The 14,960-nt window shown below is 37.4% G+C and overlaps 2 protein-coding genes across 2 annotated transcripts; one reads left to right on the forward strand and one right to left on the reverse strand.

Moving 5' to 3' along the window:
* Positions 1 to 5,707: 5,707 nt before the first annotated feature.
* Positions 5,708 to 7,726, forward strand: LOC116187259 (patellin-4-like). The gene is made up of 4 exons (XM_031515917.1): positions 5,708 to 6,743; positions 6,846 to 6,970; positions 7,052 to 7,193; positions 7,288 to 7,726. The coding sequence occupies exons 1-4, from the start codon at positions 5,874 to 5,876 to the stop codon at positions 7,549 to 7,551; spliced, it is 1,401 nt and encodes a 466-aa protein (XP_031371777.1). The 5' UTR covers positions 5,708 to 5,873; the 3' UTR covers positions 7,552 to 7,726.
* A 178-nt stretch (positions 7,727 to 7,904) lies between these two features.
* LOC116187260 (transcription factor MYB13) lies at positions 7,905 to 9,129 on the reverse strand. The gene is made up of 3 exons (XM_031515918.1): positions 8,936 to 9,129; positions 8,685 to 8,814; positions 7,905 to 8,602 (listed from the first exon to the last, which is right to left on the reverse strand). Exons 1-3 carry the CDS (start codon positions 9,066 to 9,068, stop codon positions 8,158 to 8,160), a joined length of 708 nt encoding a protein of 235 aa, XP_031371778.1. The 5' UTR covers positions 9,069 to 9,129; the 3' UTR covers positions 7,905 to 8,157.
* Positions 9,130 to 14,960: the final 5,831 nt, after the last annotated feature.

Consider the following 14,960-nt stretch of genomic DNA (forward strand, 5'->3'; position numbering starts at 1 on the left):
AGGGTTATTTTCAATATATTGTACTTTTGTCCATTCTCATGTGCTGAGACTCTCACAAAATAACCCTAAATCTCTAATTACACTATTGCCTACCTAATTTAGTAAGGAAGCATCCATTTCCAAGCTTAGGGTGATTAAAAGGTTGCTCTTCCCGAACAAGCAAGAAAAGATATAGTGTGGGCAGCTTTTCCCCTCTGTCCAGAACCGAGATAGAGCTTTTTAGCTCCTAACTTTGTTGCTATGTGCTTAATTAATGTATTTACATGTAGATTAGACTAATAGGTTGCTAATTTGTGTGTATTAGAGCTTAATTAGGATTAATCGTGCAGTATCATGCTTAATAAGGGTATCATTCGGCTAAATCATACTTGATTGCCTCGGAAAAAACTAATTGCATGTTAATTGGACTTGATTCAGTGAAGTTTCTATTTGTTGAACTCTTATGATTTTTTATAGAAAAAACTTTTACAAAAATATACTCTAAACAATTCACGCTTCATTTACTTAATTTTCAAATATTAATTTCTATTTGTTGATATTGTTTTACTCTTTGCCCTTCCCACAGAAAGTTATTAAAAATCTTAAATCATGCTTTAGTAAGAAATATTTTAACAATATTGAAATAATATCTTACATTATATCATTGTTTCATCTACAACTGTATGCCAACTTTCTGATTAAATGGAATGCCTTCTTCTTTTATTATTTTCTAATGATTATTTGAAATATATAAAATTTCAATGAGCTATCTATTTAATTTTATCTATAAAATGTCAATCCAATTTTTATATCGATTAATCTGTGCATTACACGAGACCAAAAACTAATAGTTATAAAACTTCAAATATATCTTGTGCCATCCAATAGTTTATGGTATATGATTTATCAAATAGTCACCTTAATAATTATCAACGATAAGAAGGGGCAAAAAAAACAAAAAAAAAATTATGCGAGCTATATTCGTTTGACTTTGTCGAATATACACATCGATCACTAATCTTCTTACAACCTGCCCATTGCCTGGACCTTTACCTAGTTTAGAATAAAACAAGCAAAAAATAAGCTTTCCCCACCTAGAAGTCGCATGCTCGATACCTAGTGGGACTACTTGTGCTCCTCTATTAGTTATTTAGGATTTCTCTTTTATTGTAATAGGTTTTGGACCTCCTCTTTAACCGGAAAACAAGCAAAAAAAAAAACAGAGAAACTTGAGAGTTGGAAACTAGACAAAAGGAGCTCCTAGTTTTTACATTCCAGTTTAAATATATCACTAAGGCGTTGCATGGATTTCTACTTAATATTTCAATATTTCTTGACCGATAACTCCTTACGCTCTTATAAAGAACGATGTTTGAGGTAGCAGAGATACATATTCGAAGCACTCCACATTTCATTCAAGTTCTTGCGAATAATATTGTTGTAAACCATGCCTGGTACCAAAGATACAAATGTCGGAGCCCTCCGCACTTCATTCGGGTTCTTGTGAAGAATATTGTTGCAAACCATGCCTGGTACCAAAGATACATATGTCGAAGCATGTCCACACTTCATTCGGGTTCTTGCAAACCAAGTGTGGTACCAAAGATACATATGTCGAAGCACTCCGCCCTTGATTCGGATTTTTGCACTGAATAATGTTGGACACATGCACATTTCCAGGCAATGAGGTCATATATTACTTGTCTCATACTTACGGACCTTTATGTTGCGTTTGGTTTCATAGTAAGATTTTAAAATCAGATTTTGATTTTGAAAAAGAGTGGTATAAGTAGGGCCCACCATTTGACTTTGTATGAGTTATGTTGTTTTGTTGCGGAAAAAAGTGATATAAATGGGGTCCACTCTTTGACTTTGTATGAGTTATTTTGTTTTGTAGTGGATAAAGTTAAAGTTAGAATTGTGATTCTAAAATATTATTATAAAACCAAACAAGCCCTTAACCTGACCATGACCTGAATATATTGTCCTAGCATGCCTTGGTGTAGACGAAGAGGCCTTCTTTGACTTTGTTAATGGGGTACCCCGGAGGCCTAGACATCTTCAGCCCACCCAGCCCTGCATTTGAAATGAGTAAAGTTTGTGGCATTATTTCTCATCTTGCGAAGACCCATTGCATTTCAATAAACTACCAGTCTTTTCCCTGTGTTATGCATGGCCGCATGGATTTATATATTTGGCGTGATTTAGTTTTACTTAAGTTTACATGTTTAGGCTATTTCTAGATAGAATCGAACTTATAATTTGAAATATTTCATATTTTATGATCTTTTGGTGGAACATGTTTTTTATGATCTTTATTAATAAGTTTAATGCCATAGCACTAAATAATTAAATATAGAAATAATTATATATTGAAATATAAACATAAGTAAGTTTTTCATCAAATCTAGTCTTCCCATAGAAGTGTTTATTTTCACCTATTAGGGAGAGAATCGAGGGATATAATATGGAGAAAATCAATTAGGGATATCAAAAAATATTTAATATTTATGATATTGTGTAATCTTTGATATATTTCCATAATTGTTGCATTTCATCTACTATAAATAAGAATACATTCACACCATTTGGTGTCTGTGACATTCTAGCAAATTCTCTATATTTTTTATGGTATCAGAGCAGGACGATCTTGCTGCTATTGATTAAAGCTTCCGCTAAATACGTTCTCCAGCGCGTCCGGCCATGACCGAGCGCGCCCGGCAACCTCAATTTTGCACTTATCAACCCCAATTTCTCTACCTTTCTTCCACAGTGCTACCCGGGAAAGCTTCATTTTCCTCGCCTACTTAGATTGTTTGAAATAAATCTCTCCTCCCTGCAGATTATCTCCGTCTCCCGCTTACCGACAAGAATACCTCAAATTCTTTTGTCCTACTGCAGCGATAGTCAGCATTGGATTTGAGTCGCATAATTTCGAGTTTTTCCTTCCTCTCTCTCTGTAGACTTGTCTGCGGAATCTCTCTCGTTTCTTCCACCCCAAATCTCGACAGTTATCTTTTTTGCTACTACTGGTCGTGCTTGACCTTCCTTAAATTTTTGGTTGTCCCGAACCCCGGTCACGGCCTCGTCTTCTCAAGTCTCTCTTTTGCCAATGCTCACAGCTTTTCTCTCTGTTGGCCTTTCCCTCTAAACCTTTCACGTCCAATCTCCTTTAAAACTGGGCTATTGCATTTTTTCCCTTTCAGCCTATTCTACTTGTGGTCACGGGCTTTTACACTGCCAAGGACGTGAAAGCCAGCTTTTCCAAGCCATTTCAAATTCACTTCATCAGGCGGCGACCGATCAACTCAATGGTCCTCTTACGGAGGGTCTATTCACACTGCATTTGCTAAAATCAGTTTCAAGCTCAACGTGCGGCCTCCCCGTTGTGCTTGTGGAGGAGTATTAGGGAGAGAATCGAGGGATATGATATGGAGAAAATCAATTAGGGATATCAAAGAATATTTGATATTTATGATATTGTGTAATCTTTGATATATTTCCACAATTGCTGCGTTCCATCTACTATAAATAAGAATACATTCACATCATTTGGTGTGTGTGACATTCTAGCAAATTATCTATATTCTTTATCATCAAAAGAGGGTGTAGTACAATGGCGCATGTCATCACCTGTTGATCTCGATTGTTTTTGCCACCGCGTCCACCACAACTGCCATGATTGGAGGATTGATTGACAGGTTTGGGTTTGAAAGGCTGTATTGGGAGTAGGAGAAGTGTTGGGACTGGATGGATTCGGGCTGTAGCGTTGAAACATCTCCTGATGCATGAGTTTCGTGTAGAGATCCTCAAAGGGGAGAGGACCTTGGCCGAGGGAGAGGGAGGTGATGAAGTTGGCATACTGACTCGGAAGACCAGCTAAGGCTATAGTGATGAGATCCTCATCTTGAAGGGGTTTCTCGATGTCTTTCAACTGATCAGCAAAGGATTTAATGTCGAGCAAGTATTTATCGACTCCTTGATCGGTGCATTTAAGCCGGGACAGATTCACCTTGATGTCTATGGCACTAACACTGGACTGTTCGACAAATCTATTGTGGAGTGTGGACCCAATGGCTTTGGCAGAAGGAAGATCATGTATGGTGTCAAGGAGATTTTCGGATATGGTTGCAAAGAGCCATGAACGGATACATCATTGGCACGATGCCGATTCAAATAGGAAGGATCAGCTGGGGAAGAGGAGGAGGCATTGGCATCAACATAATCAAAGAGGCAATGAGACCTACGGAATGTGGAGAAAAGAGATTTCCCAACCAAGGAGTTTCAGTTGTTCAATTGGACCGGAATGACGTTGGCGCTGTTATGGACTGAGACGGGACCAATAAGGGGAATAAGTGCGTGGTCGATGATGGGGGCCGAAGTGCCATCAGATGGGTTGATCTGGCCATCTGAGACTTTGAGGGAAGCTGTGGGATCCATCAGATGGATTGAATCGATTGATCAGTGGGGTGGCGGCCGGAGACGAATTTTTAGGTTTTGATGATTTTAGGCTTTGATACCATGAGTAATTGTGAAGTTGTACACAATATGGGTAGCTTTGTTGTATATATATAGATAGTAAACTATACAAAATTACACTTGGTCCCGTAATGTAAAGATACCACATATATATCTAATAGATCGCAGGTTCGATATCTAGTGGAAATAATAAAACACGCTCTCCTCTAAATTTCAAAATCCTCTAAATTTCAAAATATTTCGTGTGAATGACTTGTCTCAGGTTTCCATTGATGACATGCCTTAATTGGAGCTAATTAAGACAGAAAGTTGGAAGCCCTTCCAACCTCATCTAATATTTTCTCGGCCATGCCATACGTCTTTCACAACATAGTATATACATTATTTTACTGGGGAAATGCGACAATTTTATATGCTTCGGCATAAGGACCCTGATCAAATTACACCTAGAAAGATGATCGTTCCTCCAAATTCTTCTATTTAGATGAGAATTTATTTTACTCAGTGAAAAGAGGAATTCTTTTTTTTTTCCCAGCCGATTCAAGCGGAAAAAAAAAAAAACTACCTCTTGTACGGAGAAATTTTAGGAATAATGCTCTTCCTCTGAATCCGCTCCCTCTCCCTCCAAATTCTTGCAATTATTAATCAAGTGGCTTAAATGCAATGCATTCAAAAAGCATGTATATATACATCAACGTGACTTGGGTCAAGTGATTCGACGTTTGTTCATCTTAATGAGGTTTCGAGATTCGAGGCTTGTAATTGAAGAAGATTTACACCGAAAAATTTTACTCCTTAGTAGGCCGACCTGTCTCAACCGGATTAGTTGGAATTCAATTGGATTTTCGATACTAGGGTGCATACCGAAAAAAAAAGAAGCATGTATCCACAAGTCAATTTTAATACTGGAATATTGAAACTATCTCTCAACAACCTGCAAATAACATGCAAGACAGACAGGTCATTTACCCCATAAAACTCGAAATTTTTTTCCCAAAAGCACAGTCAAACATTTGATGAACAAATTCCACACTTTTTGTCGGTAATTTTATGTCCCCTTACGCTTTTGACGATTGCTTTGTCAGACTACCAATCCTCTAATTATAGTCACATGTAAACCCACGGTCGGAATTCTGACATCTAATCCTCTCCCCAAAAATTGAAAATTAAAAAAAAAAACTCACATTACTTGGCAAAGAAATAATCATTTTTTTGGGATAATTAAAAAAAAAAGTAGTCAAATTCCCTTTGAGACTTCCTTACCTCTCCCACCTCTATCTTGCCCTAATATCCCAGATATTTGGCATTGCCGCCAAAACAAAATTGAGATTTCCGGCAAGCCAAATATAGCTGTCTTTTGGCTGCCGGAATCTTGTATCTGAGACAAAGAACCGCAACTTACGGTTTCCCAATTCATGGAAGAACATACGAATCATGTTCGAGAGGAGTCGAGGGAGACCTTAAGTAGTAAGATAGACACCGATGATGAAGAAGATGAGGAGGAGGAGGAGGAGGAGGAGGAACTCTACGATGACGCTCAAAGCGAGACCTCCTACAAGGACGACCCTCCAAAGCCTGATCAAGAAGATGACACTATCAACGAGTCCATGCAGATCATGAGGCTCTCAAGGAAGAAGGCGTTGCTACATTTCCGGTGTAGGGTAGAAGATGCCATTCTCGGGAATTATCTTCTGGGAAAATCCGATAAGAACCACTTGGCGCGACATGATCATGATAATTATTCTAAGGCTGGGAAAGAGCCATTGAGGGACATTTCCTTGTGGAGTGTGCCCCTGTTGCCTAGTGCCGGGCATGAGGGCACGGATATCATCTTATTGAAATTCCTAAAGGCGAGTGGTTTCAAGGTCTCCGAGGCCTTCCATATGCTCCAGAACACGTTAAGATGGCGGAAGGAGAACAAAGTCGAGCAGATTCTTGATGAGAAGTTCCCATCCGATCTCGAGAAGTTGTTGTACATAAATAGCACCGATATGGAGGGTCGCCCCTTGTGTTATCATGCTTACGGGGTTTTGAAGGACATGGATTCGTGTAGGAGGATGTTCGGTTCGAAAGAGAAATGTGAGGAGTTCTTCAGATGGACGGTCCATTTCATGGAGAAAAGCGTAAAGAAAAATCTCAGCTTTAAGCCGGGTGGGGTCGACTCTATGGTTCACATTATGGATTTAAAGAACTTGCAAAAGTCGAGCATGAAGGAGTTACGGTATGTTCTCAAGAGCAACTTCATCCTGCTTCAAGACAACTATCCCGAGCTCATCCACAAGCATGTACGTAATAGTAACTTTATTTATTTATTTATTTTTTACAAATCATCAAAAGAATCGTTATGGTTCATCAGAGTTTTCATGCTTGATATTCTAAACTCTCAGGTGATGATAAACGTTCCCTTCTGGTACTACACTTTCCACGTACTGATTCTACGATTCATTCACCAGTCAAACAAAAACAAGTTCATCTTTGCAAGGCCTTCACGGGTCACAAAGACATTACTAAAGTGAGATAAGTCATGTCAATTACACACATCATAACATTTGTATTTCAACATCGATTTAAATAATTGCTTCGTTCGTTTTAGGTTTGTGGCCCCGGAGGACTTGCCGGTACAGTATGGAGGCCTCAAGAGGGAGAATGACTCTGATTTCTCACAAACAGATAAAGTTTCAGAGGCCATTGTTCGAAAGAACTCAATTGGGAAAATTCAAATTCCTGTTCATGAGGTAATGCAAATTAAACATCCAAAACCTTAATCACTTCTAAGTTCATTGATCAAATTGCAATATGGTCCTTTGATTTTATTGATCATCATTTCAGGCAGGAGTCACAGTGGCCTGGGATTTGACCGTGGTCGGATGGGACAGCGTGTCGTACAAGGAAGAGTTCATTCCTGACGATGAATGCTCCTACAAGATTCTGATACGAATGATGAAAAGATCAGATGAGAGCATGCGGAATTCATTCTACATCAGTGAGCCAGGGAAGATTATGATCTCCATCGACAACCGGACTTACAAGAAGAAAAGAGTCCTCTACAGGACCAAGACCAGGCCTACTATGTATATCTTCTTCAAGTCATGACCACAAGTTAATCCCACACCATTTTTAATTTTTCTTTAGCCAAAACTAGTTGGACATTGAGATTTCATTTTGCCTCAATTTTTACTTTACATTTGTACCAAGCGGCCATTGGGGTCTCAAACCTCGAACGAATGTATAATATATACATAGACCATGACTGATCAAACATTTATTAGTGATCATCTGTCGTGATATGTTTTTTTTGTGGAGATTTAAATTGACTCTGCTGGGAGATCGTAGAGCCTCTAGCAAACCCATTTTACACCTAGAAATCCATGACACAGCTGCTGCAAACAAGGCCAAATGAACAAAATCTACGTCCGCACCGCAGTAGGAACTGGCTATCTACTTTCTTTGATTCACTAACTATTATCACCCTTTCTTTTATTGTCAACAAAAACGACAGAGTACATGCTCTTGCTATCATTTATGTTACTAACGAAACAACCTAAAAAGGAAAGAACCTCGTGAACAGGGCCAAGCCAACATTGAAACTAGATTAGTCTCAGCTAAAATGCTGAGGATACCCATGATCTGACTGAATGAGATAAAAATAAAAATAAAAAAAGAAATAAAAAAAGAAAGAAAGAAAGAAGAATCCCATCTTTAGATCTCTAAGAGTTCAGGTAATGCAGCTGAGCTGAGTATGTTGTACCAATAATCATCTGTACCTTCCCAAAGAAGAAAATCATTGATGTCTTGAATACCGACCTTTAGGCCACCACAATCGTCATTAATAGACAAAACTTCCGACCAGAAATTATCCTCTGAATATCCAGTTGCCTGACTGGCGTTGTTACCATCATCACTAATAACAGCAGAGGAAATACTACTGCTTGAACAATGCTGAGGGGAAAGGCCGGAATCATAGGTTTCCTCTTGCTGGGTGTTGTCTGGAGTAGGAACAGGCTTGAATTCACCATCAACGGTCTTATCTTCAGAAGTAACATCAGTTTCATGTTTCGGAAGCCTCTTCTTCAGATGGGTGTGCCAGATGTTCTTTATTTCATTATCTGTTCGTCCTGGTAGTCTCGCTGCAATCGCAGACCATCTGAAACAGGAATAACCAAAAAGATGAGGATTCACCGCAAAAATCTACCCTTTCCATAGCTTCAATGGCGATCGAAACAAACCTATTCCCCAGCATCCCATGCAGCATGATTATAGTGTTCTCCTCTTCTTTGCTGAAGTTCCCACGTTTAATGTCCGGCCTCAGGTAATTTGTCCATCGAAGCCTGCAACTCTTACCGCACCTCAATAAACCTGCAAAATTTTTCTAGTTCGACCATATTATTGTCTCATTTCGATGAGTTTCTAAGTAAGCATTGCAGTTTCTAATCAGTTTGTTTATCTTTCTTTCACATGCTCTATTAAGGATTCTTACCGGCTAGTTTTGGGAGTTTCCGCCAGTTCCCATGGCCGTGAACTCTAATGTAATCGATCAGAATCTGATCTTCTTCGAGAGTCCAGGGTCCCCTTTTCAGTCCCATCTTCTCACAGCACGGAGCCCTCACCATTTCTCGATCTCTCCACGGTATGCCCACAAGACAGTTGAGATCACAGGTTAAAGCTAAGAATAGTCATTGAGCTCAGCAGTAGCAATATATATATTAACACACTATGTGCTCGGTTGGTACATTAACACTTAAAGTCCAAAAGCAGCGAATTAATTTTAAATAATTTTTGTTTGAAACTGTAAATCCAGCCGACGTTTTTTTTTTTTTCCTTCGGGAATTTTTTATGAGTCAAGTAAAACGTGCTATATTCTTTGAGTAATGATGTAAAGTTAAATAAAAAATTAATTATCAAAGGGAATTGGTTCAACTAGGTTTGACACTTGTTCCCCGACTTATGTAATTTATCACGTTTGATACTTGGAATTAAGTGAGTTTCACCCCTTAATTAGTCCGGATTCATTGGGATTTCGGATATTAGCTATACTAAAAAAAATTAAATAATTAATTAACTAAAAGGTGCATAGGCACATTTTCTACAGATACAATCAAGATTGCAATCAACTCCAACGTGTCTCTACAGCAACTTGATGTAAAAGGATGTTGATCGGATCCGACAAATTAAAGAGGATAAATTTTTTATATGTTAAAATATAAGAAAAGAGGGAAATTCATTTGATGATGGCTTCAATTCCAATTTTTAATTAAGTCACTCTCTTAGTCAAAACCCAAAAAGGTCAATCAACTAGTGCACATAGGGATACGGGAAACTCCCAAAAAGATGTAGAGCTAATTTCTCTTTGGGCCGAGGAAGTCCAATCTGTACTACGGAAGTATTAATTGAGGACATCATTGAGATGAAAATTCTTTCCTTATTATTATTTTTTTATTATAAGTGATGGCGATATTACAGCAATAAGGGCCAACTTCCCTCCAAAAGGTTTCAAAAAGAGGTGCAGACAATAGCATTGCACACAGAGTTTTGAGAATTATATGATCTAATTTCCATGGTTCTTGAATAAAATCTCTGTGTAAAAGTGTCATGTTCTTGTCACAGTATTTTATAAACGATGATCATTAAACTTGACAGCATTGTCAGATCAAATAATCGTGCTAACACACTTTGATACTAAGTTTGAATCATGGCAGTAAAATCACCATAGACTTTTGATGTATTTCAAAACAAATTTTCAGTGAAAAATCACGGTGAACCGGAAGTAGTCGTCAACAAGAACAACAAAATAACGATTCCAACCCTGGTAAGATAATTCATTGTCTATACTTGATTAATTTTAATAGTTGGATTTGCATGATGAGAGCAACTAAATTTAATACGGTAGTTCTGATATATGATTATATAAGTAGTGAGATTGAGTGAACATAAAAAAATAATAATTTCTTAATTTTATAATTTTTTCACAAATTCTTTAAGACAATTTATTGATCTGCGACATGGCACGAACGCAATTTGTTTGCTATAGTCTTATATAAGAACATTTCTCATAGGTAATTATTTCTAATTTTCTAAATTTTAGCTTTACTAAACATACAGATTTTTTCTTAATTTTCTCCTTTCTTGTTTCTGGGGTGGGGGACTTTTCCTTATAAGAGCAGAATTAATATCAGTAAGTCTATAGTTAGGGTTATTAAAAAAAAATCCCACTTTGTCGATAAAGAGGGTGTAATGCAGTATCGCTTGCCCTTGCTTGGTAATTAAGAGATTCCAGGTCAATAATCATTGTCTTTTTCTTCAATTTAATAATAAATTCTCTCACATACTTTTTATTAACAATTATACAACAAAATTTTTAATACCAAATTTTCTCAACTATTCATTATTTTTTATCTTTTTCTCCAATTTTATATTAAATATTCTCATATGTTTTTTCTTAATAATTATTACAATCAATTTTTTAATAATAATATTTTCCGCCTATTTTGTCTTTATTTTCTAAAATAGAGTGGAGTTAAGTAGAGTAACAACTCTACTCTGAAACCAAACATAACTTGATTATCAAACTCAAACGTATATCATTGCACTACACTTTTTTTTTATTGCCATATAGAAAGAGAGTAAATTATATATGTTTTTTCAAATTGATTGTTAAATTTTTTTTTAATGCTAAAAGATGGCAAAAAAGATCATGATATCTGCAATACGATTCTAGCATATTCATATTCTGGCTCATTATCAAACTTAAGTTCCTTATGAACGAATGACATAATTAAATTTCACACCAAAAAAGATATGATATTTGACTTTTCCATAATTGTCCGATCATAATCGTTTACTTTGGTGGACGAGGTAGGTCCAAGGCTTGGTCACTTTAATTGATAGGAAGCTATAAAGATGAGAAACGGAACTTTGAAACCACATAGTCCGTAACCATCTTTTCTTGTTTTGTCTCTATTTTTTCTGTTAACACTAAATTCTAAAAAATTGACCCACCCGCCTTTGACAAATCATTTGTAGGAGAGGACTAAAGTCTTCATATTTATTCACCTTTGATTAAATGGACAAAGCCATATATAGTCAATGAAAGCGCACACACTCTCTCAAGCATTATCGAAGTATACGGGTTGTTTTAATCACGAGGATATGGTTCAATGAAATGTGGGTTCTTAATGGAAGGATTATACCCGCAATGCAATAGTTTGAAAATCACTGAAATATCTCCATATTATGCCGAAGTCGATACCTAAAAGAGATTAAATTCAGCTAATAAATTGATGAGATATCAAGAAATACTGAAAAGAAAAAAAAAAAGATTGTCTCATAAATTCCGCCTATTTTCAATCCTAAATTGAAGAAAGCCCATCATATGTAATCAGAAATCTTCAGTCCAGCACTGACATTGAAAGGATGCCAAGGCTGAGATCAGCTAAGACTAGACATTTTCCAAGTTGAACTTTCCCTGGGGTTCAAATCCCTCAGGATTGCTGGCTTGATGATTCAGCGCCGGTTCCAGTTTAACCTACAAATTTATTCAAGATATCCTTTTGTTTATCCTATCACAATAATCGATACATACACTGCAATTAAATTGAGAATCGATTGAGAAAAGGGCTAGTGCAGTAGCAAATGTACGGCCTCGTGCGCCTAGAAATCAAGAATTTTGATGCAAGATTCTTGTAAGAGGAATTATATACAATTAACCAAGTGGATAAGAAGACCATATATTAGTAAGTTTAATTGAAAAGTCTCATGTGTATAGATATACACACATGTATGTATATAGTAACGCTGGGAAACGATCTACTAGGCTTAACTAACGTGGGTTGGTTCAAGCAGTTCGACGCTTATTCTGCTTAAACAACGTCTCGAGTTCGAGTTCTTATGAATATAAAAAATACACGCTCGGAGAGCTTTACCCTTAGTGGGCCAACTCGACTCGACTGGATTAGTCGTTGCCAAATTGAGTTTTTGGATACTAAAGTCCACACCAAAAAGAATTTCACTGGGCTTACACGAATTTGCCCATTTGCAATCCAAAATTTTAAGTTCATAGGTTATTGGACCCAAGTTTTATATAAACTTGTAGATTTTCTCTCATATTTCCAATGTGGGATTAAACTTCTAACATCCGTCCTCACGTGTCAATCATGGGCTCTAAACCCGCTACCTTCCATGTGGGCTTTTTAATGCACATGGGCCTTGGACCATTCTCCAGATAAAAGAGAAATCGGCCCAACAATTCTCTCCATTCTCGACTATGTGGAGGATATCGCCGTAATCTCCGTGATACGACGATAAGCAACAATCTTCCATTCTCCCAACAATTGAGCTTGAGTGGGGCTTTCATCTCTCCGTACTCAGGCTTAACTGCCATGAGGTGGGCTTTTTCTTCCACTTTCGGGCGAAGAGGGTCAACTAACTACGGGCCGAGCTTTCACTTTTAGACTCGGACTTCACTAGCCATAAGTTCCACACTCGGGCCTTACGTGGTATGAGTCCCCACACGGGGGCGTAACCACCTAGTTTTGATACCACTTGTTCGGAAAAAATCCACTATTGTTGGGAAGAGTAGATGTCTAAAAACGAGATATGGAAATAAGGTAATAAATCGAACTCCAAATATACGTGGTAATATCCTCTATGAGGGAAATATCTATGGACAGAATAGGGAATCCACTAAACAAACAGGAGATTACAAACCTCAAAAATGTCTCTCAACCCAACCCTATTACAAGTCCATATCAAGATGAGTCTACTCAATCTCTCATTCGCTCTCATTCATCTTCTCACTCCAACCCTAGAGTCACCGAGAAGGCATCCTAAAGAATACTGAAGAGATTACACTATCACCTATTCAGGTGGCTAACCACCCTCTCAAATCGGCCCCAAGGCTTTGTGGCATCGAGGCAACTTTTTTACTCGTACAAGACCCCTATATATAGACCCTCAAAAGACATCCCTTGGTATTCTCCAAAGATATTCCAATAACTCTCACTAAGATATGTTCTCTTTTGAGTATATTCACAAGTTACACGAAATCTAGAAAACATGAAACACAATTTCAGAAGAGATTATGGGCATCTATCTTCGATCGATCTCATGCTTACTCCGAGTCTTCGAGTTTTCTAGGTTTAATGCAAGACGCCCCATTAATCTCCCCCTTGGCTTGCATTAAGCCAAGCTTCTCAATGGTTTGCCATTCACCTATTCTGTCATAGCCCTCGCAGGGATCCCCCTCGATTGTCTTCCACTAGTGTGTAGTCTCACAGTATTTGTGGCCTCCCTTCAGATTATATATTTGAACAAACTCTACGCTAAGTCAAGATCTGGAGCTTTCACCTAAGCTCCCCCTTTTCCGTCGTCATTCGGATTGAGTCGCTGAGGTAGTTAGTACTTCTCCCCCAAGTGATTCCTCATGGCCATGCTGCATTATCAACACCTTCCTGTTTGATCCATTAACCTTCTCAACATCGAATCTTGCAACCACATCTTCAATCACTAAGAACCTGAATCTGATACCAATTGTTGGGGAAAAAAAGCCTAAAAATGAGATATGAAAATAAGGTATTAAATCCAACACCAAATATGCATGGTAAAAGCCTCTGTAAGGGAAATATCCACAGGCAGAATATGAAATCACTAAACAAATAGGAGATTACAACCCTTGAAGATGTCTCTCAACTCAGCTCCCATTACAAGCCCATACCAAGAAGAGTCTACTCAATCTCTCATTCTCTCTCATTCAACTTATCACTCTAACCCTAGAGTTCCTGAGAAGGCATCCTAGAGAATCTCGAAGAGATTACACCATCTCTTATCCAGGTGGCTAAGCATTCGCGGCACCGAGGCAACATTTTCACTTGTACAAGATCCCTATTTATAGACCCACAAAAGATATCCATGATATTCTCCAAATATATTCCAATACCTCTCCCTAAGATATTTTCTCCTTTGAGTACATTCACAGATTACACAAAATCTAGAAAATAGAAAATCCAATCTCCGTAGAATAAGGCTCTGTTTGGATTCAAAGTTAAAATTTCAAAATTTTAACTTTAACTTTAACTCAACACGCTACACAACAAAAACACATATTTCCCAAGTCAAAAATTTTAACTTTAACTTTAACTCAACACACTACACAACAAAAACAGACATTTCTCAAGTCAAATTTATAATCCCATCTCATTTTTCCTTTTCTGCAATGAAAATCACAGTTTCTTTAACTCTGAAACCAAACGCACTGTAAGAGATTCTGGATATCTGCCTTTGACTGATCTCGTACTTGCTTGGAGTTTTCGAGTTTTCAGACTTAATGCAAGACACCTCAACAATTAACTACACTGAGTACAATCAAATTTTAGGGAGATTCTATGGTGCAATCAATGATTCAACAAAAATGATTGTACCATATAATCAAATAAATTACTATGAGTTTAAGTAAGATTAATAATTTTTCTAAAGTGAAAAATAAATTTGTTTAAAATCAATGTAAATTA

This window comes from Punica granatum, chromosome 8 (genome assembly GCF_007655135.1).
Source record: "Punica granatum isolate Tunisia-2019 chromosome 8, ASM765513v2, whole genome shotgun sequence".
Classification (NCBI taxonomy): domain Eukaryota; kingdom Viridiplantae; phylum Streptophyta; class Magnoliopsida; order Myrtales; family Lythraceae; genus Punica; species Punica granatum.